The sequence below is a fragment of the Ascaphus truei genome, chromosome 6 (assembly GCF_040206685.1).
Source record: "Ascaphus truei isolate aAscTru1 chromosome 6, aAscTru1.hap1, whole genome shotgun sequence".
Classification (NCBI taxonomy): domain Eukaryota; kingdom Metazoa; phylum Chordata; class Amphibia; order Anura; family Ascaphidae; genus Ascaphus; species Ascaphus truei.
Window position 1 is genome coordinate 90,655,716 of NC_134488.1, and position 24,676 is coordinate 90,680,391.

General features: G+C 43.8%; 1 protein-coding gene across 5 annotated transcripts in view; it reads right to left on the reverse strand.

Moving 5' to 3' along the window:
* Positions 1-11,440: 11,440 nt before the first annotated feature.
* The window catches only part of LOC142497372 (membrane-spanning 4-domains subfamily A member 4A-like), a 68,130-nt gene continuing 54,894 nt past the window's right edge, over positions 11,441-24,676 (reverse strand). For 3 of the 5 annotated variants that reach the window (XM_075605071.1, XM_075605069.1, XM_075605074.1), the window contains 3 exons: positions 17,110-17,229; positions 13,512-13,644; positions 11,441-12,411 (listed from right to left, as the gene is read on the reverse strand). In XM_075605071.1, the coding sequence (XP_075461186.1) occupies positions 12,344-12,411; positions 13,512-13,644; positions 17,110-17,229 (321 nt within the window). In that variant the 3' untranslated portion in view covers positions 11,441-12,343. The remainder of the gene's footprint in view (positions 12,412-13,511; positions 13,645-17,109; positions 17,230-24,676) is intronic. The other 2 variants (XM_075605072.1, XM_075605070.1) reach the window with 1 other exon arrangement.

Sequence of the window (24,676 nt, forward strand, 5' to 3'; positions counted from 1 at the left end):
CAAGGGGACGGGTACTGCGAGACAAGGGGACCGGGTGCTGCGAGACAAGGGGACGGGTACTGTGAGACAAGGGGACGGGTACTGCGAGACAAGGGGACCGGGTGCTGCAAGACAAGGGGACCGGGTGCTGCAAGACAAGGGTACCGGTACTGCGAGACAAGGGGACGGGTACTGCGAGACAAGGGGACGGGTACTGTGAGACAAGGGGACGGGTACTGCGAGACAAGGGGACGGGTACTGCGAGACAAGGGGACGGGTACTGCGAGACAAGGGGACAGGTACTGCGAGACAAGGGGACGGGTACTGCGAGACAAGGGGACGGGTACTGCGAGACAAGGGGACGGGTACTGCGAGACAAGGGGACGGGTACTACGAGACAAGGGGACCAGGTACTGCGAGACAAGGGGACCGGGTACTGTGAGACAAGGGGACGGGTACTGCGAGACAAGGGGACGGGTACTGCGAGACAAGGGGACGGGTACTGCGAGACAAGGGGACGGGTACTGCGAGACAAGGGGACGGGTGCTGCGAGACAAGGGGACGGGTACTGCGAGACAAGGGGACGGGTACTACGAGACAAGGGGACCAGGTACTGCGAGACAAGGGGACCGGGTACTGCGAGACAAGGGGACGGGTACTGCGAGACATGGGGACCGGGTACTACGAGACAAGGGGACGGGTACTGCGAGACAAGGGGACGGGTACTGCGAGACAAGGGGACGGGGGCTGCGGGACAAGGGGACCGGGTACTGCGAGACAAGGGGACCGGGTACTGCGAGACAAGGGGACCGGGTACTGCGAGACAAGGGGACGGGTACTGGGAGACAAGGGGACCAGGTGCTGCGAGACAAGGGGACCAGGTGCTGCGAGACAAGGGGACGGGTACTGCGAGACAAGGGGACGGGTACTGCGAGACAAGGGGACGGGTACTGCGAGACAAGGGGACCAGGTGCTGTGAGACAAGGGGACGGGTACTGCGAGACAAGGGGACCGGGTACTGCGAGAAAATGGGACGGGTACTGCGAGACAAGGGGACGGGTACTGTGAGACAAGGGGACCAGGTGCTGCGAGACAAGGGGACAGGTACTGCAAGACAAGGGGACGGGTACTGAGAGACAAGGGGACGGGTACTGCGAGACAAGGGGACCAGGTACTGCGAGACAAGGGGACCAGGTGCTGCGAGACAAGGGGACGGGGACTGCGAGACATGGGGACCGGGTACTGCGAGACAAGGGGACGGGTACTGCGAGACAAGGGGACGGGTACTGCGAGACAAGGGGACGGGTACTGCGAGACAAGGGGACGGGTACTGCGAGACAAGGGGACGGGTACTGCGAGACAAGGGGACGGGTACTACGAGACAAGGGGACCAGGTACTGCGAGACAAGGGGACCGGGTACTGTGAGACAAGGGGACGGGTACTGCGAGACAAGGGGACGGGTACTGCGAGACAAGGGGACGGGTACTGCGAGACAAGGGGACGGGTACTGCGAGACAAGGGGACGGGTGCTGCGAGACAAGGGGACGGGTACTGCGAGACAAGGGGACGGGTACTACGAGACAAGGGGACCAGGTACTGCGAGACAAGGGGACCGGGTACTGCGAGACAAGGGGACGGGTACTGCGAGACATGGGGACCGGGTACTACGAGACAAGGGGACGGGTACTGCGAGACAAGGGGACGGGTACTGCGAGACAAGGGGACAGGGGCTGCGGGACATGGGGACCGGGTACTGCGAGACAAGGGGACCGGGTACTGCGAGACAAGGGGACCGGGTACTGCGAGACAAGGGGACGGGTACTGGGAGACAAGGGGACCAGGTGCTGCGAGACAAGGGGACCAGGTGCTGCGAGACAAGGGGACGGGTACTGCGAGACAAGGGGACGGGTACTGCGAGACAAGGGGACGGGTACTGCGAGACAAGGGGACCAGGTGCTGTGAGACAAGGGGACGGGTACTGCGAGACAAGGGGACCGGGTACTGCGAGAAAATGGGACGGGTACTGCGAGACAAGGGGACGGGTACTGTGAGACAAGGGGACCAGGTGCTGCGAGACAAGGGGACAGGTACTGTGAGACAAGGGGACGGGTACTGAGAGACAAGGGGACGGGTACTGCGAGACAAGGGGACCAGGTACTGCGAGACAAGGGGACCAGGTGCTGCGAGACAAGGGGACGGGGACTGCGAGACATGGGGACCGGGTACTGCGAGACAAGGGGACGGGTACTGCGAGACAAAGGGACGGGTACTGCGAGACAAGGGGACGGGTACTGCGAGCCAAGGTGACAGGTACTATGAGACAAGGGGACGGGTATTGCGAGACAAGGGGACCGGGTGCTGCTCAGGATACCTGGGATAGGAAGGTGGGCTGTGCTGCTCGGGATATCGTGGCCTGCGCTGGTGCTGTGAGGGAGAAGGCGCCTTGTTCAGCTTCCCGGAATCTCAGCGGTTGCTTCTCCTGGCGGAGGGAGCGGGAGGCATCGCGACCAATCGGGGTGGGGATTTGAACTTTAGGCAGGGATGATTAGCATTGCAGAGAAAAAATGCTTAAAGAACCACATGTTGATTAGGCGGTCATGATGGCTCGCCTGTGACCAAAATGCACACGCCCCTAGCGAGCAGGCGAGTGCATTTGTCGAGCCCTGGTTATGGCTAATAATTATAAAAATATTTCTAAAATATATATATATTTTTAATTTTACAGAAATTCTGTATTATCATTATTATAGTGTAGAAAGTTGTTAAACAGTATTCTAGGCCACAAAAGAAAAGTATAGTAGTGTTACCAATAATGTTGATCCAGAAATCAAAATATAGATGTATTTATAACGTATTCCACTATAAAAGTATTGCTGGCTTATAAGAATTAATATAATAATATGGGCAAAAACTATTACTTAAGAAAATAAAATAACATGCATACAGTGGCATTTGCAATACATTGTTGATTGGCTCCCTTTCATTCAGTGAATTTCCCCATAGTAGGAAAGTGTGTGAATAATGTACAGTATATTCCTTCGTATTAGTTATCCAATCTAGTATATGATGCAGTATATTCCTTCGTGTTATTTGTCTACAAAAGACGAAAAGCCAAAGTAAAATTATTATATAGCATGATGTACGGTAGTATAGAATTGTCCTCGTGGTAATGGTTTTAGACTTCCATCGACATCTTCTGGCTATTAATTTGATGCTTTCATGTCTGCAAAATAATTTACTGTACAATACAGTATGAATAAACAATAATTAACTGCTTTAAGCGCAGTACGCATGCGTTAATGCACACTAATGTGCGCATGCGTTAATGCATCTTCGGGCTATGGCATGCATATAGTACAGTATGCGTATCATTGAAAATGACAGTTACAGTATATTTACCTTGATTATAAACCTTGCCAACTTTGTGGCAGTGACCCACTGTTGATGACAGGGGTGTACTGAGCGTAGATGCTTGAGTAGATCATGTAGTTGGGATGCAGGTTCATCTCGTTGGCTGAGTTGTTTGGTCCTTACTGATAATTATATTGGGACAGGTAGCCAGATGGAGACATGCAATCAGGTTGGGGAGAGTACAGGTAGCTGGGATCTAGTTTCATAGTGTTTTCAGTGTCGGTTGGCCCATACTGGTAATGGTATTGGTATAGAGGCCAGCAGTCAGGCTGAAGCTGATAAACGGGTGGTGGCACATTGGAGGGACCGGCTCGGGAAGTTTGATTATTCAATTTCTTGGTCCTGATTGATATCTTTCTCCTTCGGAAGTTTCCACGGTCGAACATAGCTGCCCAAGATGGGTGCAGAGACCAGCAACCTCTTTTCTTGCCAGGATGGGAAGAGTCCTAATAAAGCAGTCATTCAAACTTAAGTTGTGTCTTATAGACTTCTTCCACCTTTGCTGGTTTGGTGAATTTTTGAAGTGTTCTTACTTGTCAATAATATACTCATAGATAAGAAGGCAACTATCTGAGATCTGTCTCGACTTCAATTGCGGAATATATCATATATGCAAAACTACAACCTGGTCTTTTGCTGCACAGAACTGCCATCATGTGCCATACAGTACCACACTCAGAAATGAAGCTAATGGTAAATACATACAGGTTTTTAACAAAAATTTGAAACACTGACATTAGATACAGTATTGACAGTACAAGGTCATTTCACAAAGAAGCATACATACATTTTATCTGGGCTTTTAGACACCTGTTTTCAGACATTGAGCCACACTGTACGGTATAGTTGCATTCAGAGTTCCCATAGGCAAAGACATTTAGTTTGCCATCTCGGACATGCACTGAACTGCAACAACACAAATAATTCTGTCTGACAACTAAATAAATCTAGACGGTGCCGGTACTGTATGCCGCAGACCCACACTAGTTGCTTCATTGAGTGCTAACGGAGCATCCGTGGAGACTGATAGAAACAAAATGCTGCATCGTTATGCCGTCTGTATTATTTGGTTTGTTATGGTCTTGTACACCCTTTTGTTAATAGCTATGGGATATTTTTCAGGATATTAAACCGTTTCTTTAACTGGCATATTTAAAACTGAATACACGTAATTACCAGCTAATTTAGGAGTCTGAGGCTAAGCTTCAAAGCAGCCGATCGTGTATAAACGTGTCAGGGCTTATTGAATGCAGATGTAGCAGATGTTTTTGCACCTGCTGGCACACACCAGTGGCTGCAATTGTATGTTTGTTCTGCCACTTTTTCACACGCAGTTAATTTGTTTGTTTTTTTCAAGTGTCTTCTCTTGCTGGTGCGTTGTGTGTCCTTCTACAAGGCTTCAGCTTGGAGCAATAACAGATCCTACAGCTGTAAGTCCCTTGGTTATCTGGGGAACTATTTGTTTACTCTGGAAAAAGGAAGACGTAACAATGTAAACTTTACAATAATCAGAGTACTTCCTTTGTGGATCAGTGGTTTTAAATAGTACAGTAATTGTATGAGCAAGGCCAAGGGTGTATCTGCATTTAAATCCACAAGCAAGAATCTTAAATACAAATGGCTGCATATTATAGGAAAAAGGGGCAATCGTTTTATTTTCCAGTAAGCAAAGACGGGGAAGTGTTTCAGTGAGAGAAGAAAAAAGTAGTTGTAGGTTTGTAAAGCCTGTTCGGTTTTATATATTATATGTATATATATATATATGTCCAAAGAGAATGACCTAGGCGCAAATGGATCAGCCCCTGACGAAGCCTAACGGAGAAACGCGTAGGGCGTGGTTTGCAGACAGTGAACACAGTATACTCAGTAGTAGCAGCAGACAGCAGCCAAGAGGTGCCGGTGGCCGTTTGTCCCATTATTTGCCTACGGTAAGATTTGCAGCGCAGAGGATCGAGGCCCCGCTCCCACAGCCCACCGGACGAACTCTCGCGAGAGGGAGTGACGTCACCGCGTCGTCACGTGGTACGGAGCGTCCCCAGGAGAAGTGGGTGACCGAAGGAACACTGAGGACTCTTCGTGGGAAGAAAGTAACAGCTTACTAAGTGTAAAACCGGACAGCACCTACCTCTAAGTACCGTGAGTACTATATGCACATTAGGTGCAGTGAGAAAGACCTATGTAGGTTGATAATAACGGAAAGAGACCGCTCACACAAGGAGACTGTGTGGAGCAGTAGAGACACCAAGTGTGTTTGCTATTTACAACCAGGACCCATTTCCTTATTGGTTACTAATCTACATACCAAGGACTGTTGAAGAAATCTGCAAAGTGTTACTATTACATTAGGTGCAGTGAGAAAGACCTATGTAGGTTGATAATAACGGAAAGAGACCGCTCACACAAGGAGACTGTGTGGAGCAGTAGAGACACCAAGTGTGTTTGCTATTTACAACCAGGACCCATTTCCTTATTGGTTACTAATCTACATACCAAGGACTGTTGAAGAAATCTGCAAAGTGTTACTATCCTTTTCTAATGAGTGTGAGATGCTCAGAATTCTCAAAAGTTTTATGATATCTCACAGAATGTGAGTCTTTTACTTATAGTTATTTTTATTAACAATTTTAATAAACTGTGTTACGCTATTTGTGTTTTACCTCTCTTCCTGCATGTGAATCTATGCTCGAGATTACAATTGCTGTGGATGACCAGCTGTTCCAGATTGATCACATAATTGTTCCAGATCCCAGAGTGGATACAAGGCTTGATTTTATCCTATACGCTGTGAGTGCATATCATACCTTCTGGCGGTTTACTTTGTTAAAACGTACTACCCTATGTTTGTTTTTCTTGTCTCCATTTGCGCCTAGGTCATTCTCTTTGGAAATTTTCGTTACCAGCCCGTGGAGCGGTAGACCTTTTGGCTGCAGACTGAGTCAGGGAAAGTTAGACTGTAAGGGTTTATACCCTCCCTTACATGTGGTAATTATTCTATTTACTAATTTCAGTGTGGCTGCGCTTATTGTATTTCTGTCTTTTGTAATATATATATATGTGAATTGATATGCTGAGAAACTGACCCAGGGATTGTTTAGCTAGTAATGGTAAATGTGCTTAAATCGGTTTAAAGATGCAATAGAATCGCGCCCAAATTGAAACAGTGTTTTTTAGCTTAATGTTCGTTATACCCCTGAATTCTTTATTTTTCCTCTGAGTTACAGCATTTAATTAATCTATGTGCTGCCTCTAAATTATCATATTTACTAACATTCTGTAAAAGTTGCTTTCTTTAGAGCGTTAGGGAATCTGAGACATGGGAAATGTGCTTAGACAAAATGGTAGTGGTATTTTGCAGAACTCTGGGTAATATATGTTTGGTTTTGGTATTCCTTACTGGCAATTGAAGTGATTGCTGCACCATTAATTTGCTGAGTCTATGGAGTTCCACTGTTTTCTATTATGAATATTTTTAGACATCATCTGTTTTGCTGTTGAATGGTCTATTAATGCATGAATCACTATACTGTTGTAGCCCTGTTAAGAAATGGGGCTATATATCTGTCCTCCTCCTGGTATAAGCCCTGGTAAGGGCAGGCTGCCAGGAGTTATCATGGGTTTCCCCCACCTCAAGCACTGCCCTGAGTGGTGGAGGTAGGTCACCTGACCCTGTGTGGAAGGCAGAGACACAGGGGCGGTACCTGCTGATGTCATGAAGGGCAGGGCACTGTCTATTTAGTTCAGTCCCTGTGAGCCAGAAGAGTGTGTGTGTGAGAGGACAGTGAGATTGTGTGTGTCAGAGTAAGAGCTAGAGGTGCACGAAGTGCACAGCTGGAGAAGGAGAGCCGGCGGCCTCTGAGTAGTGCTGCTAGAATTATAGTGGATAGGTGGACCAATTCCTCTCACCCTGTTTAGGGGGTGAGGGAAGAGCTAGCCCAACCCTGGGTGCCCTTGGCCTGGGGTGGTGGCAGGGACAAAGATACCATCCTGGAGGAGAGCAGTTGGGAGGAGAGAGACAAGCTGTACCTGACTGTGATCCTGCTGCCATTTCTGCTGTGACAATAAAGAGCTGCTGCTACTTATAAGAAAGACTGTGTGAGACTGGAATCTCTCGTGCCTGAGTGGGGGACTCTCTGGAAGTATTCCACCCGGCGTTCCTGGGGCTTACCAGAGATGGAGACGCTGTACCATTAAATGAGACGGCATGCACCCCAGAAACCTGATCCTGCCATCCCCCATACCATCGCGGGAGACTCAGGCCCTCCTGTTGCCAGCAGGTATGCACCACACCAAGACACGTAGCCAGACCCTAGTACAGAGGGGGGGGGGGCCCGATCTGCGATTAGCCCCGGGAAGGGGGGCTACAACACTGTACATGGAGCCAAATGGTAATCCTTTCTAAAGAAAGTTAGGACCGTTGGCATGCTAGCCTTTGGATAATCCATAAAAATTCAGAGCATTGGGCTTTGAAAGCTGCTTAAATTATTTATCTGTAGCGCTAATATGGTTTTCTGTTTCATTTTATGTTTAGGCATTCTGTATATTGCAGCAACACAGAACATTATTTTAAATGAAAAGTGAACTTGCCTGAGATGTTCTTTTGCAGGTAGCATAGTCACTGACAATGGTTTCCTGAAGGGCTAATATATTTATACCCTGCATAGCACAGTCAAAACTTCCACACAGCTCTTAACCATAATCAGGAGGAGGAATGCTTAGTTTGAGGCCATTCACTATTCATAAGACTGTATTACTGAAGCATATAAAGGCATGTAAACACGATCTACAGAAGGGGATCCCCATGTAAGACACAGTTGCATTTTGCTTGGCCCAAAAAGGGTATGGGCAACAAAACGAATGCCTATTTAACAATTTAAAAAGGTAGTAATAGTATTTCAATGGTTAAATTACTATGGCACCTACTGTATTTCACAGTGGAGATCCACATTGGGTGGTCTCGTACATGAAACCCATTTATATTTAGCCAGCCCCAAAAGTGTATGGGCATCAAACTGGGTATGTGTGCCAAGATTTACCAATTTGAATAAATAGCTGCATTATTTCAGGGGTAAAATGACTTTGGGCCATCCATTTTACACTGGTTATCCAAAGAAGGGGATTACCCATGTACTACCCTTTTGCACTTTGCCTGGCCCTTAAAGAATGTAGATATCTAAACGGGTGTCAAACTGGGCACAGGTTCCTATTTTAACAATTTGAAAAGGTAGCTGTTGTGTTTCAAGGGTTTTAATGACTTTGCTTCACCTATTTCACATTAATATCCACAAAATGGAGTCCCTTACATGAAAGTCAAAAGCAAGGTTTCTGCGCTCATGCTGTCCTTTAAAATCAGCTTGAAGTAATCCGTTTGCAGCTGTGCACGCTAGGAGCAACTCCCCACACGCTCCTAAAATAGAGAACACCCAAGGGAGCTCTCAAAAAAAATGCACAAAAAAATGCACACAAAGCGCACCACGGATTAGTTCAAATATAGGGCAATTTTAATATCTGGTCAAAAGACCACAATAATAATATACACACAACAACAATAATTATAAATAAAAAACACCCAAAAGAATGTAGACACTGTATAACGATTACATTAAGTACCTGGACATTCCCACAAGGGGATACTTAACCAGTACCAGCCTCTGTGAAGCCTAACACCAAAAAAATCACAGTTTATCTAACAAAACATTCACAGTGAAAGTTCTACTGCGTAACAGGATAAATAACCACACTGAGGGGGACAGATACTGACCACAAGCAGTAGCGGGAGCCGGTGTGAGCGCAAAATGTCCGGACTGCACAAACACATGACAACTTCCCTCCAATCGCGCTTCCTGGTCTCTCCGTTCCAGCCAATGGGTGAATGCGCAGAGCAGCTTCTCGTGACCTCTATGCATTTCGCAACAGCATGCTTCGTCAGATCACGTTAGAGACTGCTCATGCGCATTAAATATCAGCCGCAAACAATGAAAATACCCTCATAGGTGCTGACTTGGAATATAACCAATACTTGAAACAATGTGACAAACATATAAATTGATAAGTGATCCATAGTGTCTATACCTATTATACATATAATAGTGAATACCCTAAACCAGTGTGGTTATTTATCCTATATTTTAACTAATCCATTGTGCACTTTGTGTGCATTTTTTCTTGTTCCCTTACAATGTAAGGCGTACATGAAACTCATTTGTATTTAGCCTGGCCAAAAAGGGTATGAGCATCAAAACAGGTGCCAAACTAGACATGGGCTTCAATATTTAACTATTTGAATAAGTATATGCACATTGGTTATCCACAGAAGGGGATCGCCTATGTAACATCCAGTTGCCCATTCCCAGTGTGACACCTGTTTTGATACCCAAATCCTTTTTTGGCCAGGCAAAATGCAATTCGGTTTTATGTAAGAGACCGGGGGGGATGATTAATAAGTGTTAAATAAAATAAGTAATAAAGAACACAGGGGGAGTTCCCAGCACTCAATTAGGAATATAAACGCAAAAGATACTGCTCCAGGCCTGAATCGCAAAGATTTTGGCATTTGGGAAAACATTGGAGTTACTAGACTTAAAGATCTGGAAGGAAGAATTAGTATAAAAACATTTGAACAAATTAAGTCAGAAAAGGACATTCCATATACAGATTTTTTTAGATACCTTCAGATCAGAGCTATATATATATATATATATATATATATATTTTTTTTTTTAAATCCCGTCTCCCATGGACCAATTTTGAACAGTTCTGTACTTTGGAGACAGACTCAAGGGGACTTGCATCACAGATATACAGAGAAGTAACATGTTCTAACCCGGGGTATGATAAGAAATTACAGTACATGTCCCAATGGGAAGCAGACTTACAGTAGGCGAGGTACCAGGAGAAGGAGTGGGACACGATGTTCACAGCTGCAGCAAAGAGCTCTATCTGCACAACATTAAGGGAGAACGCATATAAAGTTTTAATGAGATGGTATCTCACCCCACTAAAATTATCAAAATTTGTACCAGGTTACTCACTATTGTGCCCAAAACAATGTGGAGAGTAGGCAGATTTGTTACATATGCTGTGGCCTTGCCCTAAATTAGTGCCCTTATGGGAACAAATTAGAGATTGGCTGCAGAGAATGTTGGACCTCACAATTCCTCCATGGTTATTTCTATTAAATAGGCCAATGCAAGTTCTTTCCAGGTTGCTCGTTTTGCAACAACAACGAGATGCAAGATCACAGCATTATGGAAACAGCAAGAAAGTCCATCCATACCCAAAATTTGAAATACAATTTGGTTTGTTTGCCAGATGGAAAAATTAACGAGTTTGGTTAATGACTCTGGCTCTAAATTCCAAAAAGCCTGGCTGCCTTGTTTGACCCAGACAGATATCCCCGGGATAAACAATGCCAGGATCATGCTTTGATATTAGGGAAATGCGTTCTCCCTTGATGGATGGAAGGGCAGAAGAGGGGTTTGGAATCAGAAATTGTGAGACCTTGAGGTTGTAGGATTGTTCTGGGCCCACGTGGGAGATCACCCCCTGGCCAGACCAGAGTGAGCAATGACATTGCATTAACTAGGAAAAAATGGATGGGTAACCCCCCACACCCTCCCCCACCCCTCCAAATTTGACAAGAACATTTTGATCAGGTGTTTATAACTACCTGTTAACAATATTCACTTGTCAACTATGTATCGTTTTCTTTTTGTATGCAATTTTCAAAAACTAATCAAATTTAAGTTACAATTTTTATTTTAAAGGTTCAGATCAATTCATGCCTATAAACAGGATGGGCACACCTAAAGGGAGGGGGTTATGTTCTATGCTTCACTCACCTCAGCTCTTCAGTACTTGCCTCTGTAGTAGACAGGATATTGGACTTGTGAACTGTTTGGTCTTTCCCAGTATTAACAATTGTAATATTCTTACGTTTCCTCCTTATAACCATCCTTATCACATTCTACTCATCTTCTATAGTTCTCTTCATTCTTCCACCTCTCCCTTTAATATTGTTTATTATTGTTCAACAAATAAAATAAACAAACATTGAGAACGGTCTTTATTTGACAGCACAAAAAAATGTAAAGAATACAAACATATTCAAATACATTGTATATAAGATACTATAGACAAGTGCTCTGTGCAATAAATGTTGCATATAAGGTACAAAAATACAAGGGAAGCATCACTTAATCAGAATCCTTGTAGAGTAGTCTTCTCTGCTTTGCAGGATTCTCCTTTCACACGTGCTGCTCAATTTATTTCCATGAGCTTTAACTCATAAAAAGATAAAGTCTCATTTATTAGTGAAAAACAGGTTGGGGCTGACAGCATGACTTGGAAATCATGGGGGTAGATTAATGCTACTTTAGGGTTTAAGGTGTTTGGGGCAGCTGTATCTGCAGGTAGATTTAGGTCCAAGACATGCTAAAGCTAAGCACACATTAGTGAATCTGGACCTACAGATGGGCATTGTTTGATAGGGAGACTTCAGGGTTGCCATATACAAAAGGTGCACGTCTAGGTTCTGTATTTTTTTCCCTCAAACGTTATTCATTTATTTCTTTAGTGGTATACAAAAAAAGAAAAACACTATTTGTGTATAGTAAAGTTTGAAATTGCACATTATTTTCTGCAGTTAAGTTCATATAGAAAGTTGTCATACAAGCTTTTTTCACAAACGAAGATGTAAAAAAAATTAAATCAGTGGAATGCGTTCTTCACTATTGGGCCATGTTAGTAAGGTGCAATTTTCACAAGACACATCTGCGTAATACTGTCTTTATTTTCAAGAAGGATTTAATATTTTCCCTTCAAAATAATATTTTCACTGTTAATTGATTGTTTTAATACTGAAGGCTATAAGGAGATAACGCATACATGAGCATTTTAATTGTGCCAACAATAATATATCACTTGGTCTTGAATTCATAATCAGAAGACTCTGCATTAGCAGCAGCAGCAGCAGCAACCGCCTCGCCAGCATTCAATGAAGCATTTTGATATATTACGACAGACTGAAAAAAATGTAAAGCTATCGTTAGGCATTAATTGTAACTACAGTATGCACAAACCTTACTCTTTTATCCAAAATAACAATCCAGTTGTTGTATATGTAACCCTCTTGTAAGTGTATGCAGCTGAGATGCACACTGCCCCCTACCTGGCTCCTCTCCATGGTGTGCTCACAATGTGACTTTTTGATGGACATGGCCTCAGCCAATGACATTGGAGTCTGGAGAAGGAGGGGTTAGAGGAGGGAAATCTTTAAGAGGCCCTGGTGCAGCCCGCAGAGCAAGAGCTGCTGTGCCTCAGAGGGATTTTGGGGTGATTCGCAGTGATCCAGGATACAGCTCGTGAGTGGTACAATTTAGCGGATGGTGGGTTACCTGATAAGTTGAGCCAACACTGAGTAAGGGTCTGCCTGATACCGGGAGGCGTGAGTAGCTACAGAAGGGGACCTCATTACAAGACAAGTAAAGGGTAACAAAGTCTTTGCGAAGATGCAGGCCTGCTACACTAAAACAATATCTACAAGAGCTCCAATGGTGTTCCTGCATCTACACACAGGGTCCTTAATTATAGGGTCAGGAGTTAGTGGGGAGAGACCTTGGCATACACCTATGCAGCATCTTATGTGTTATAAACATCATGTATGTTGATGAATGATCATCCATTTGAGGAATCATATGTGTATCTGCTTGTTTATTAAAATGTGTACTACAAATACCAGTGTTATTTACAGTCCTACATTGTGTTTCCATTGTCTGACCCAGTGATTTCCAAACTTTTTTGTTTGGAGGAACCATTGAAGTATTTCAAAAAATCTCGGGGAACCCCTATCTGGCTGACACATATTAGGTTCGACAGGGGTCAGTCACAACATTTCATACCTCACGAGCCACCTCTATTTCCCACACTCTACCCATGTATTTTTTTCCCATCCATCTCACTAACTGTCCCCCCTCCCGCCTCACATGTATTTATCCCTTACGTCTCACTCTTACTCCCTCTTTTCCTCACTCACTCCCTCCTGCCCCCCTCTCTTCTCTCACTCTCGCCCCTACATTCCGTCAATTACTCCACTCTCACTCAATCCACCCTACAAAATACATACCAAAAAAAAACACCCCAAGGGGGAGGAGGGGGGGTCTGTGGTCCATAGGAGGAACCCCTGAGACTGCTTCCAGGTGCCCCAGGGTTTCACGGAACCCTGGTTGGAAATCACTGGTCTGACCTATGGCCACGTGCTTGATAAGTGATAACAGAAACAGAAAATAACAGACGACTTGAATCTACAGATCAGGCGAGATGGTTAAAAAGAAAAAAGTACAGTAACCCAGCCGTTAAGAAAGGGGAGAAAGACTTGGGCCCCCACCTTAGCATCTAGCCATTAGTATGAAGATAAAATGAGGGGTTACATATAAATGATTGTTCCCAAAACTGACAAGGGAGTGGTCACCAATTAAAGGAATAATATAGGTATGGAAATGGGCTGACTGGGCAGGCCAGGTTGTTCTATCTGCTGAAGTTCTATGTTCAATACTGGGATTACTGAGTCTTTGATGCTCTGTGATAATTGATCACACCTTTTTACAATCTCAGAACAAAAACTCTTATTCTGAACCCAGGACTTGGGCTGTAAGAAGCTTCAATGTCACATTGCATCACATCCATAAAGAAATAACTTCAACAGCAAATATATTATTTCACAAAAATAGATCAAAGTTTCCTCTAGCAAGACTATTTATAATTTGTTTGCCCTCGTATGATTTACGGAAATAGTACACTTTAGCACATTGGGCTAATCTATAAAAAGTATGTGTAACCTCTAAAACCCACATTTTGTTCAAATAACTTCAGCAAACTCCTGATCCCAGCAACAAACTCAGACAGTTAAACAAAATCCTAAATGCTAATAAATGAATTACTGAGTACTTTTTTTTTTTATTGTTACTGTATGTCTATTTCTAAAAAAAAATAAAGAAATATCAATTTCTGAACATTATTCCATGTTTTAAAAATAAGTAGAACCACCGACAATGCTAGGATCAGAAATTTGTTAAACACATAACGGTGTATATACATTTCAATCACTTGCAGTCTTTTCAAAGTGTACCGCAGCCTCTCACAGATTATGATTAATGCAAATCACTTTAACTTACCAATATTATTAGATACAGATGTAGCCGGGACCCCCTTCTCGCCCTTAATGTTGTTGCGGGGGTGGGTATGCTACAGTAGGAGCGCTCCGATACGGAGGATCCGCGTCATGCAAGCCGCCATGTTATGGTTGGCACCAGTGCAGACCTAACCTAGCCAGAGGTTGCGTATGCGCAGGCAAGGGTAGCAAAGCCCTCGAAGGAGGAGAGTTCCGATTGGAGGGAGGTAGCGAGATACGGGTCCCATCAGCCCCCGCGGGTCCCCGTGATAGAGCTGAGCCAATGGGTTGCAAGGTTAGGAGGAAAAGGAAGTCAGAAGGGCCCAACGGTACCATCGTTCATTCAGGACACAGTGGCTGCGCAGTCACACTCATACATATCACTGACTCACTTGAGGGTGGGAGAACTATTCCCCAGGGGAACTGGACACGGGGTGGGATCACCCGGTGGAGGGAGACGGGAGGGTGAGCGTTCGGTGTGATGCTGATTATAGTGTCTCCTCTAGGGAGGGGCACCGGTTGTATATGTGTAAACTCCTTGCAAGTAAAGTTGATTGGTTAAGGTACATTGCTGTGTGTGTGTTGAAGGTATACAAGTCCTGCGAAGACCCACTTCCCCTCTGGCGGAAGCTGTCGCAGGTGGAGGTGCTGCACCAAGTTATAGGTATTGTGTGTACCCCAGGCTCTCTGTGGCAGAGGCTCAGACCCTGTGAGCCTACAGGTAATACAGCATATGATAGTGGCCTGTGTTCGATAGGAAACAGGGCTACACATATAACATATTTTGTTAGCATAAAACAATTAGTTTGGCATTTGGTACATAAGGTGCATTCCAGTGTTTCTGAACCGGGGTTCTGGGACCCTCTGCCAAGGGTGCTCAGCTGGCGTGTCCCGTGCTGTCTGGAGATTGTGAGGCTGTGATCCGCCTCTACTCTCTCTCCTCTCTCAGCCCGGCACAGAGAAGAGAGGTGGATCTCAGGTTGCTGTGAATGGGGAGTGTATTACTATAACTCTGGCTTTTCCTGTCTCTCTTGTGTAACAAAATAATTGTATTTAATTATTCCCCCCACCATCTGTGTACCATCTGGGGCCATTCTTCTGGTCCTAGTACTGTGATCTTTAACCAGGATTATTACTATCCTCTTGTTACCCCTCTGACTTTCACCTAGCAGCAGCTTGCTACAATTGCCTTTCATCAGTGCAATATATCTTACTAGCTGAGAGACCCGGCGTTGCCCGGGATGTGAACTGTGAATAAGTATGTGTAAATGTTGTATTTGAAACTTGTAATGTCATGTGAATGTTATGTAATATTATTGAAAAATGTGTTTTGGGCTCCGGAGGAGCTGCGTGCGTTGTCCTGTGGTTATGCAAGTATGAAAGTGGTCTTGGGAGGGGGGGGGAGGTTTATGGTGTGTGTGGTTTTGGCGGCCTCCGGAGTAGCTGCGTGCGTTGTCCAGTAGTTATGTAAGTTTGATAGTGGTCTCGGGAGGGGGTGGGGGGGGGATAGTTTAATGGTGTGTGTGTGTGGTTTTTGCGGCCTCCGGAGGAGCTGCGTGCGTTGTCCTGTGGTTATGTAAGTATGATAGTGCTTTCGGGAGGGGGGGGAGAGGTTAATGATGTGTGTGTGTGGTTTTTGCAGCCTCCGGAGGAGCTGCGTGCGTTGGCTGTTCGGGTGGGGGGGGGGGGGAGGGGCTGCGGTAGCGGGAGAGCTGTGGCGTGCGGTCGTGGTCTGCATTAGTGTGGGAGGGGGTGGTGGTCGAGGGGGGTGTTTTTAAGAGGCAGTGTCCGTCGGTATGCGCTGCGTGTTCGTGCGGTGTTGTGTGAGCGTGTGTAATGTTGGAGTGGTGAAAGCAATGTTTATATAGTTCAGATTCTGTACCTGATTACGCAGTTCTGTGGTAGCAGGCGGTGAGGGTTTTGTGGGTTGAGAGCTGTGAGTGGCCCCAGAGCAGTGAGGGTTCGCTGCTTTGAAGCGTGCCCAGAGCAGTGAGGATGAGAGTCAGTGAGGGGTGGGACAGTGTGGCAGTGGTGTTGGCCGCAGGCCAATGAGAGTCAGTGAGGGGTGGGATAGTGTGGCAGTGGTGTTGGCCGCAGGCCAATGAGAGGTATGTGGGGGCGGGCATGGCCTGAGGCGGAGTGACAGGCCAAAGGTGCAATGCGATTGACCCTAGGGACACAGGCCATGCAGACAAACATACAGTGCTTTCAGAAATATATAGTAGATTGACTTTTATATTTCATTACATTATTATTATTGTTTATTGTTTGTTATCCAATTGGTTTATCATTATAAAGGTGTTTATACCATTACCCGTTTGACTACGCTTCCCTTACTTTTTCTTTTTTTAATAGGTGTGCATTACCTATGATATAAAGATATGAACTTTGTAACAACAGTCCAGTTATCATTTATAGTATGGGAATAAAACATGCAAAACCAGTCTCTGCTAATTAATAACTGTGAGTCATATTTCCCTCCAGTTGTGGATACCACAGTATGACGTGTTGTAAAAAGTTAACAAATACATGCAGTTTTGTGACTTAAGCCTACCATTTCATTGAAAGAAGTCCGACACAGACTTTTGCATCCAAAAACAGATGTGGATAAGGAGATACAGAATTCCAAAATAGTAAAAACAAATAAAATGACAACGATCCCCAGAAGTACAACCTACAGGCAAAAAAACAAAAAATAAAGAAAAGTTAGACAATGAAAAAACAATTCCCTATGTGCTTCAATTCTTTAATCTACTGAAATGTAGGGTGATTTTGACTACATCTGTTCAGATGCCTTTTGTGTATTATCAATATAAGTGATTAGCAAATTCTGCCTATGTTTCAATGGCATAATATATTTAGATAATTATTTGTGGTGCTAAATTACACTGCAAAGTGCCTATACGGGACACATTAAAAAAAGAATCCTTGGGAACAGAACAACATCCACCTGAGGCATTTATCACCAATAATGTCTGTGGCAGGCAAAGGGATGACTTTGTTATTGTCTTACATAATTATTATTATTATTATATGAGGTATCAGTGCACTTTTTGTGTTTTTGTTCGGTGATAGTGTAATTTTTCTACGCGGAATAAAACAGCTGCTTTTGTGTGCTTTTTCTGAAAAATACTTAGGAATTGCTTTTGGCTTCTTCTAATCTGCAGCTCCAAGGAGGAGCCACTGGACAAAGCCACAAGAGGTACGGTGTCGGCAGGGACTGTCCCTCACTCTACGTCTACATTCCATCCAAAGTAACTGCTTTAGGGGAAGATAGGACCCTGGAACACACATCTGAACAAGGTGAAGCATAGTTGGGTGCTGGCAGCTGCTGTATTGTAGTGTCGGGATGTTTTTTCCCCAACAGTCAGAGCGTGCTATCACATAGTAGCTGCACTTACTGATGGTCACATAGTAAAACAAAATCCCAGCAATGTCTGACTTAATTGGTAAGAGCGATTAATTTGTGGTAAATCAACCAATCTAATTGTTTGATTTGCCACATGGACCCCTACCACACGCTGTGTGACAGGCATTATAAAAGTGCCACACCCTAGAATATTTTTCAGTCAACGGCACAGAGAGGACATGTGAGAATGGGTGTCCAGTATGAAGACAGATGATAAAGATCGATTGAATATTTCAAGAGGATTATTCTAGAAGCAAGATAGTTTCATGGGCTCTAATTACCTTAAAGTTGGGTTGTTGAGGGACATGGATGAATTGCTGTAGTCGCTGGATTATTTTATTTGAGATTTATTTTTAGCAATGCGAATTGTGTATCTGTTTACTTTTCAAGTAGCGAATACTGGATGATTTTTCTACTTTGGGGGGGAGGGGGTTATGATTGGGCATTGGACCTTGAAGGACCTCAATGTGTATGGGTTAAGTGATTTATTTCTTTGTTTTGTTTTCTGCTGGTTTAGGATATCGACGTCCAGGAGGAGCCTTGTCCAGTAAGGCCAAGTGTACGGACTGCAGATTACCATACAAATGTTCATTGGACAATTGAGTCATGGATCAACTCTGCTCACAAGAATGGGGGCTGAAACAGAGATGGCGGCCCCATCCCTGAACTTCCAAAAGAACCGGAGGCACTTTCTCCCTATACAAGTTGACCTGGGTTTGTGGAAGAAGTGAGCGAATCCGAACCTGTGAGTACCACCCCAGAAGAGAGGAGCGATGCTATACCTATTCCTATGGTTGCTGAGATGCCTCTAGATACCATTTCAGCGGGACCACCGGGGGGCAACGCTGTCCTGGAAGTGACTGAGGATCCGTCGGAGGTTCTGCAGTTGGTGGAACCCGAGGGTCTGATTTATACAGTTTGCTCTGTTGCTATCGCAACTAGTGTGGCCTCCAGTAATTCCAACAATTGAGTGCCTTCTCTCCCCTCCATGGGGATATGCCCAGTATATGCAGTTTTGCCGTTTACCCAGCTGCTCCGGAGTCTGTGGACCCCCCTACCCCCTCCCACAGAGGAAGTCTCACAGCAGCACAGATTGGCTACAGAATGGTGCCCAGAAGTTGGTATGACACAAATGGTGTCTGGCCGATGAGGTAAGGTAGAACAATGGTGGGCGGGAGCCCTATGAACTCTGAGGAGGAAAACGAGGCCTATATAGGGTACACTGCAGAGCTAGATGATCGCTTATTTTTCATTGATGATGTGCAGTGGGACATGGTTATGGCTGACCTTCCCAAAGAGAAGTCTGGGTCTGGGTTCTATCCTATGCTCCGATGGACCATAAGCTAACATGGGTGAGTCGGGTTGATAGCTTGATCTGGGGTCGTGTCAAGGAGACCTGGGGCTATGGATACTCACATGTCCCTGTGAGGCAGGTCCTCGCTGTAAATTCTGTTAAGCTGTTTATCTCCTGAGTAAAATAGCCCTTTAAAAGACAGGAAGCTTCTGAGGTACAGGGCTTCTTGCACCTGAAACTGAAGGAATGGCAGGACTACACAGCCTGCAAACCAAGTTGCTCAAAGAGACTTTCCTGGGAAAAGCAGGAACATACAGCCTGCACCAAAGCTCCAGACCCTGCTAGAAAGCAGGTAACCTTTACCAGGAGGGTATTTATTGCCTGTCTGTGGCAGAACCCAGACTGCCATTCTGTTGCCAGAGACGAAGGACTTCCATGTGTGGTTTTGCAGACATATGCTGTTTACTTTAAACCATGATTCTATTCCATTGAAAGTGTACTGCAACCTACTTTCCCTTTTGAGGGAAATAAAGCGCTTCGATTGCAAGAAAGTGGTGTGCGAGATCCTTTTTTAATTTAAGTTTTTTTATTGGGTTTCCAAACATTAAACAACATTACAGTACAAAAAAATTAACAAGAAGATACAAGGGAAAAAAAACCACACTTTTACACAAAATTATTTTTATAATTGCTCAAACTTATCATTTCAAAATTCAACACATTAACACAAATAAAAAGAAAAAACAGTTAATTGCATTTTCAAAGATTAAGATCAACGCTATCACCACACAGCCTCCTAACAGAATCTGGCATAAAATTCCCCATTTACTATCTCCCCCATGAGCTCTGTACTATCATATTTCCTCAAGGGCAAAATTATCTGTGACCCATCGCAATGAGTCTGAGGAGACCCCAAGAGGTATGTTCAAATGTATGTATGACTGTGTCCCTATCTTGTTGTGACATAGTATCAATAAACTTTTCCCAATTAAATTTTTTTTTCTTAATTCTTTATTCCTCTTAGCTTCTAATTTGTCCATCAGACTCAATTTATTCAGATAATCGTTAAAAATATCAAAAGTGGGGGGTTCAGGCTTTATCCATTTCACCATCACTGTTTTCCTTTCTGCAAGCAAGACAATCTCTGCTAGCCTTGGGACATTTTTCCATACATTGACCTCTTTCCAACTTTCCAAATTTCCTTCAATTGTAGGTACCCTAATAACTTCTTGTATATACAGCAGGGCCCCGCTTCTCGGCGATCCGCTGATATGGCGGCCCCGAGAAGGGGCCGCCATCTTTTATTCACAGTCGCGCATGTGCAGAATGGGCATTTGCACCCGGCGCGCATGCGCAGACCGTTGTCTGCGCGCGCATACCGTAGTTTGCGCGTGCAGACCATAGGCCGCACATGTGCAGAACGGCGGAAAACGCCGTTCTGTGCATGCACAGAACTGAAACTCGCCAGATCCACTTTCCGGCGATTTTCACTATACGGCGGGCCCCTGGAACGGAACCTGCCGTATACCCGGGGCCCTGCTGTACTGCGGAACCATATCTAAAAAATCAGAAATAACCAGACAATCCCATAAACAGTATTTTAAATCTGCTCTTTCCTGTTGGCACTTGGGGAACTTATTTTTAGATGTCCCCTTACAATTAATATCAAAAGCATATTAGGCCCTATGCAGTATCTTATATTGCATCTCCACTCCTCATAAATCATCATTTTAACCCTTCGACTAACAGGTCAACTCCTTCAATGCCTGGTAAATCTTTATCCCATCTAGTGAAAATTTTTCTTGGATCCCTTGTCACAGGAGACCAGGCAGTTTATACATTTTTACCGGGATCATTCATTGAGCAAAACAAGATAATGAAATAAATCGAATGCCAATTTATGCGAATAAATTACAAACAGAGAAACACAAAATACAGACGAAAAGCTCACTTACTTGGGGTCAAAAACTAGACTGTTCTAGGTGCAGGGAACTCTAAATAAGAGTTTTACCCTGACCGGGACTTACTGTAGCCTGGAATCTCTTGGTTCCCAATTGGCGTGAAATTCCACACGCCACCACTCCCTTCTCTTCTGAGAACTTGGACTCTTTTGACCGGGAGATACCACCGATTCTCTGTTACAAAAATCGGCATAAAATCCCAGCCGCGACCGCTACGTTTGATTATTAGACCTTGGGCACAGAAAACAGGACTTAGTCTCTGGTGGGCAGACTTTTCAGCCTTCAAATCGAAGCCGGTTGCTCTGCGCAAGAGCATCTTTGAAAAGCCCGCCCGTACTTCTACCGCTAGAAATCTCAAACCTGATTGCCCTAGCAATCCCTGCTCTCTGACATGCCCAGAAAGATAAAAACACATAAAATACTTTATTAACGCAAAATACATGTAAAGCATACATTGTTACTGGGCTCAAGAGCTAACTCTTTTGATCCCTTTTGATCCCTTATACTCGGATCAGGGGCAACCAATAAGCTTTATTTAGATCCAATGTAGTGAAGCGTGCAGCGCACAGCCAAAAAGGCAAGAGTGGTCTGGCAAAAAATCTTTTATTAAATTAAGAGATCATAAAACAGAGGGTTGTGAAACCTTCGACGCGTTTCGTGCAACAACAACTTCTTGATAAAGTGCATTGTTGTTGCACGAAACGCGTCGAAGGTTTCACAACCCTCTGTTTTATGATCTCTTAATTTAATAAAAGATTTTTTGCCAGACCACTCTCGCCTTTTTGGCTGTGCGCTGCACGCTTCACTACATTGGATCTTTCCTCACTGGATTCAGCAGCACGCCCAAGCAGAGAGGGACTGGAGGTACTAGTGTGAGTACGTTTGCCTGGGGCCATCCCAATGAGGTAAGGGGGGGTGTTTTTGTGCATTTACCCCCTGCCTTCAGGGTAATTGGAGCCCTCTTCATAGGTTTATACCACTTAATTGCAATTCCCAGTGCCCTCTTGTCCTTTCATTATTAATGTGAGGTCAGGTGCTTGAGCACCATTTCTCTCCACTGTATATCTACAAGCTTTATTTAGAGCCTGGTTACCCCCTCACTGTCACAGCCCTCCCATAGTCCTTGTCCCTAATCCAATCATATAAATCTGAGAAAGAATATTTGGTACTATTGTCATCCTCAAAAAAGACATCAAAAAACATATTTTCCCAATAGATCTGATTTATAGCTTTCGATACTCTTGCAATAATACATTACTTGTATATAAGGGAAGTGATATGTTTGAGGCAGTCCCATTTGTTCTTTCAGTTACTGGAACATCCAGAACCTACCATTATTCACATCTACCAACTGACTCAGAGCAATCCCATTGTCTCTCCATATCTGAAAAGAAACCGGCATCTTTCCTGGTGGAAACCTTAAATTCCCTTGTATAGTTAAAAATTTTGAGCAAGTGCATGATAGCCAAAATTGTTTTCTCAATATTAAATTACCGGGCTTCCATTGGTATTCCTCCCCATTTTACATGTAAAATCCCTGGGAGACTCTCTGGGAATACTAACAGCTCCTCTAATTCTAGACATGAGTAATTGCTATTTCCAGTTATCCAATCTCCTGCATGACTTGTTACACAGGCAAGGTTATATTTTCTAATATTAGGCTAATAAAGCTCCTCTCCCCCCAGCCCCCCCCCCCCCCCATCCCCCCGTCCCCTTCCCCCACACACACACTTTTTCTTCGGACATAATTTATTAATAGCAAATCTATTTCTCCATTTTCTCCAGATAAACTTCTAAATAAAGCAATTTCTAGGTTTAACATTGGAGAGTTTCAATAATATTGGTAATATCTCTAGAGAGTAAATCAATCTTGCAAAACTGACCACTTTAACCATCTGACATCTTCCGGAAAGATTAAGTGGTACATTTTGTCACCCCTCTAATTCTGTGATTATTTCAGTGATGATTGCCCCCAAATTATTTTTATAAAGATATTTAGCCTCCGGATCAATATAGATTCCTAAATATTTAAGTTGTTTCCTGTTACCTTGAATTGGCATTTTCCCACCCATTTCATATTGTTTTTACTTGATAGGATTAGTATTTCAGTTTTAGCTGCATTCACCTTAAAACCCGAACATTTTACGAACTCTTCGAATACCTGGTGTATTTTTTTCTATAGTCTCTTCTGGATTTGACACAACCAACAATAAATCATCCATGAATACGGCTATCTTGATCCCTTAAACTCCATCATATTTCTAAAATATTCAGCAAGCGGTTCAATCGCAATATTAAATAGCAGGGGGGATAAAGGGTAGCCCTGTCTTGTTCCTCTGAAATGCCCTATCTTCTGTGATAGTAAGCCTGCTACCATTATTTTTGCTTTGTGGTCTTTATACATTGCTCTGATCGAACCAAGAAAGGTTCCTGTAATACTCACTTTTCCCAGAACATTCATCAGGTAATCCCACCCTACATTATCAAAAGCTTTTTCGGCATTCATTGATATTATTATATTATCTTTATTGGTCTGCGTATTCATTTTTGTCTAGTTTATAGCTGTTATAACCTTTCTGATATTTTTAACAGACTCTCTGCCCTTTACAAAGCACGCCTGATCTACATGTATTAATTTAGGTACAACTGTAGAAAGTCTATTGGTCAATATTTTTTACAGTATCTTTGCATCTTGGCTCAAAAGAGAGATTGGTTTATAGGATTCTGGGTTCAATGGGATCTCTCCTTTCTTTATGAATTATTCTTACAAAGGCAGTTTTACCCATCTCCATATATTCTTCTTTATCTAGAATTTCTTTGAACACTTCTCTAAGGGGGGGGGGGGGCAATTTCATCAATGAGAATTTTATAAAACTCCCCTATGAATCCGTCTGAGCCTGGTGCTTTCCCATTTCTAAGATTTTTATTAGAATGTTCTCTCTTCACTCATTATAGTAGCATTTAAGATCAACTGCTCTTCTCTGTCTAACTTAGGGAGCTTAATGTTTCCCCAAAAAACACACTGTGCTTCTTCGTCTATATTACTTTTACTACAGTATATTCATTTTGGTAGAAATTTTGACAAATCTTATTTATCTCTCTAGGATGATATCTCCCGATTTTTCCTTATTCTCAGAGTATAGTTTGACTTCATAGGTTTTCTACCATATTGCCCAAATGTTTCCCTGCTTTATTTCCAAACGTGTAAAAGTTTAGATTTCTAAACTGTATTGTCCTTTGTTCTTTCCTATGCAGCCAAACCTCACAATTATCCATAGCTCTCATATAACATTCTCTGTTATTTGTGGTTCTAAGTAGCTTATAAAGCACAGAATCTAATATTCAACTCTTTGCTCGCCTTAGAGAACTCCAAATCAATATCCTTCCTTCTCTTAATTATGCAATTATTTTCCCTATTAAAACTGCCTTCCCAGTCTCCCAAAATAACCTTTCCTCA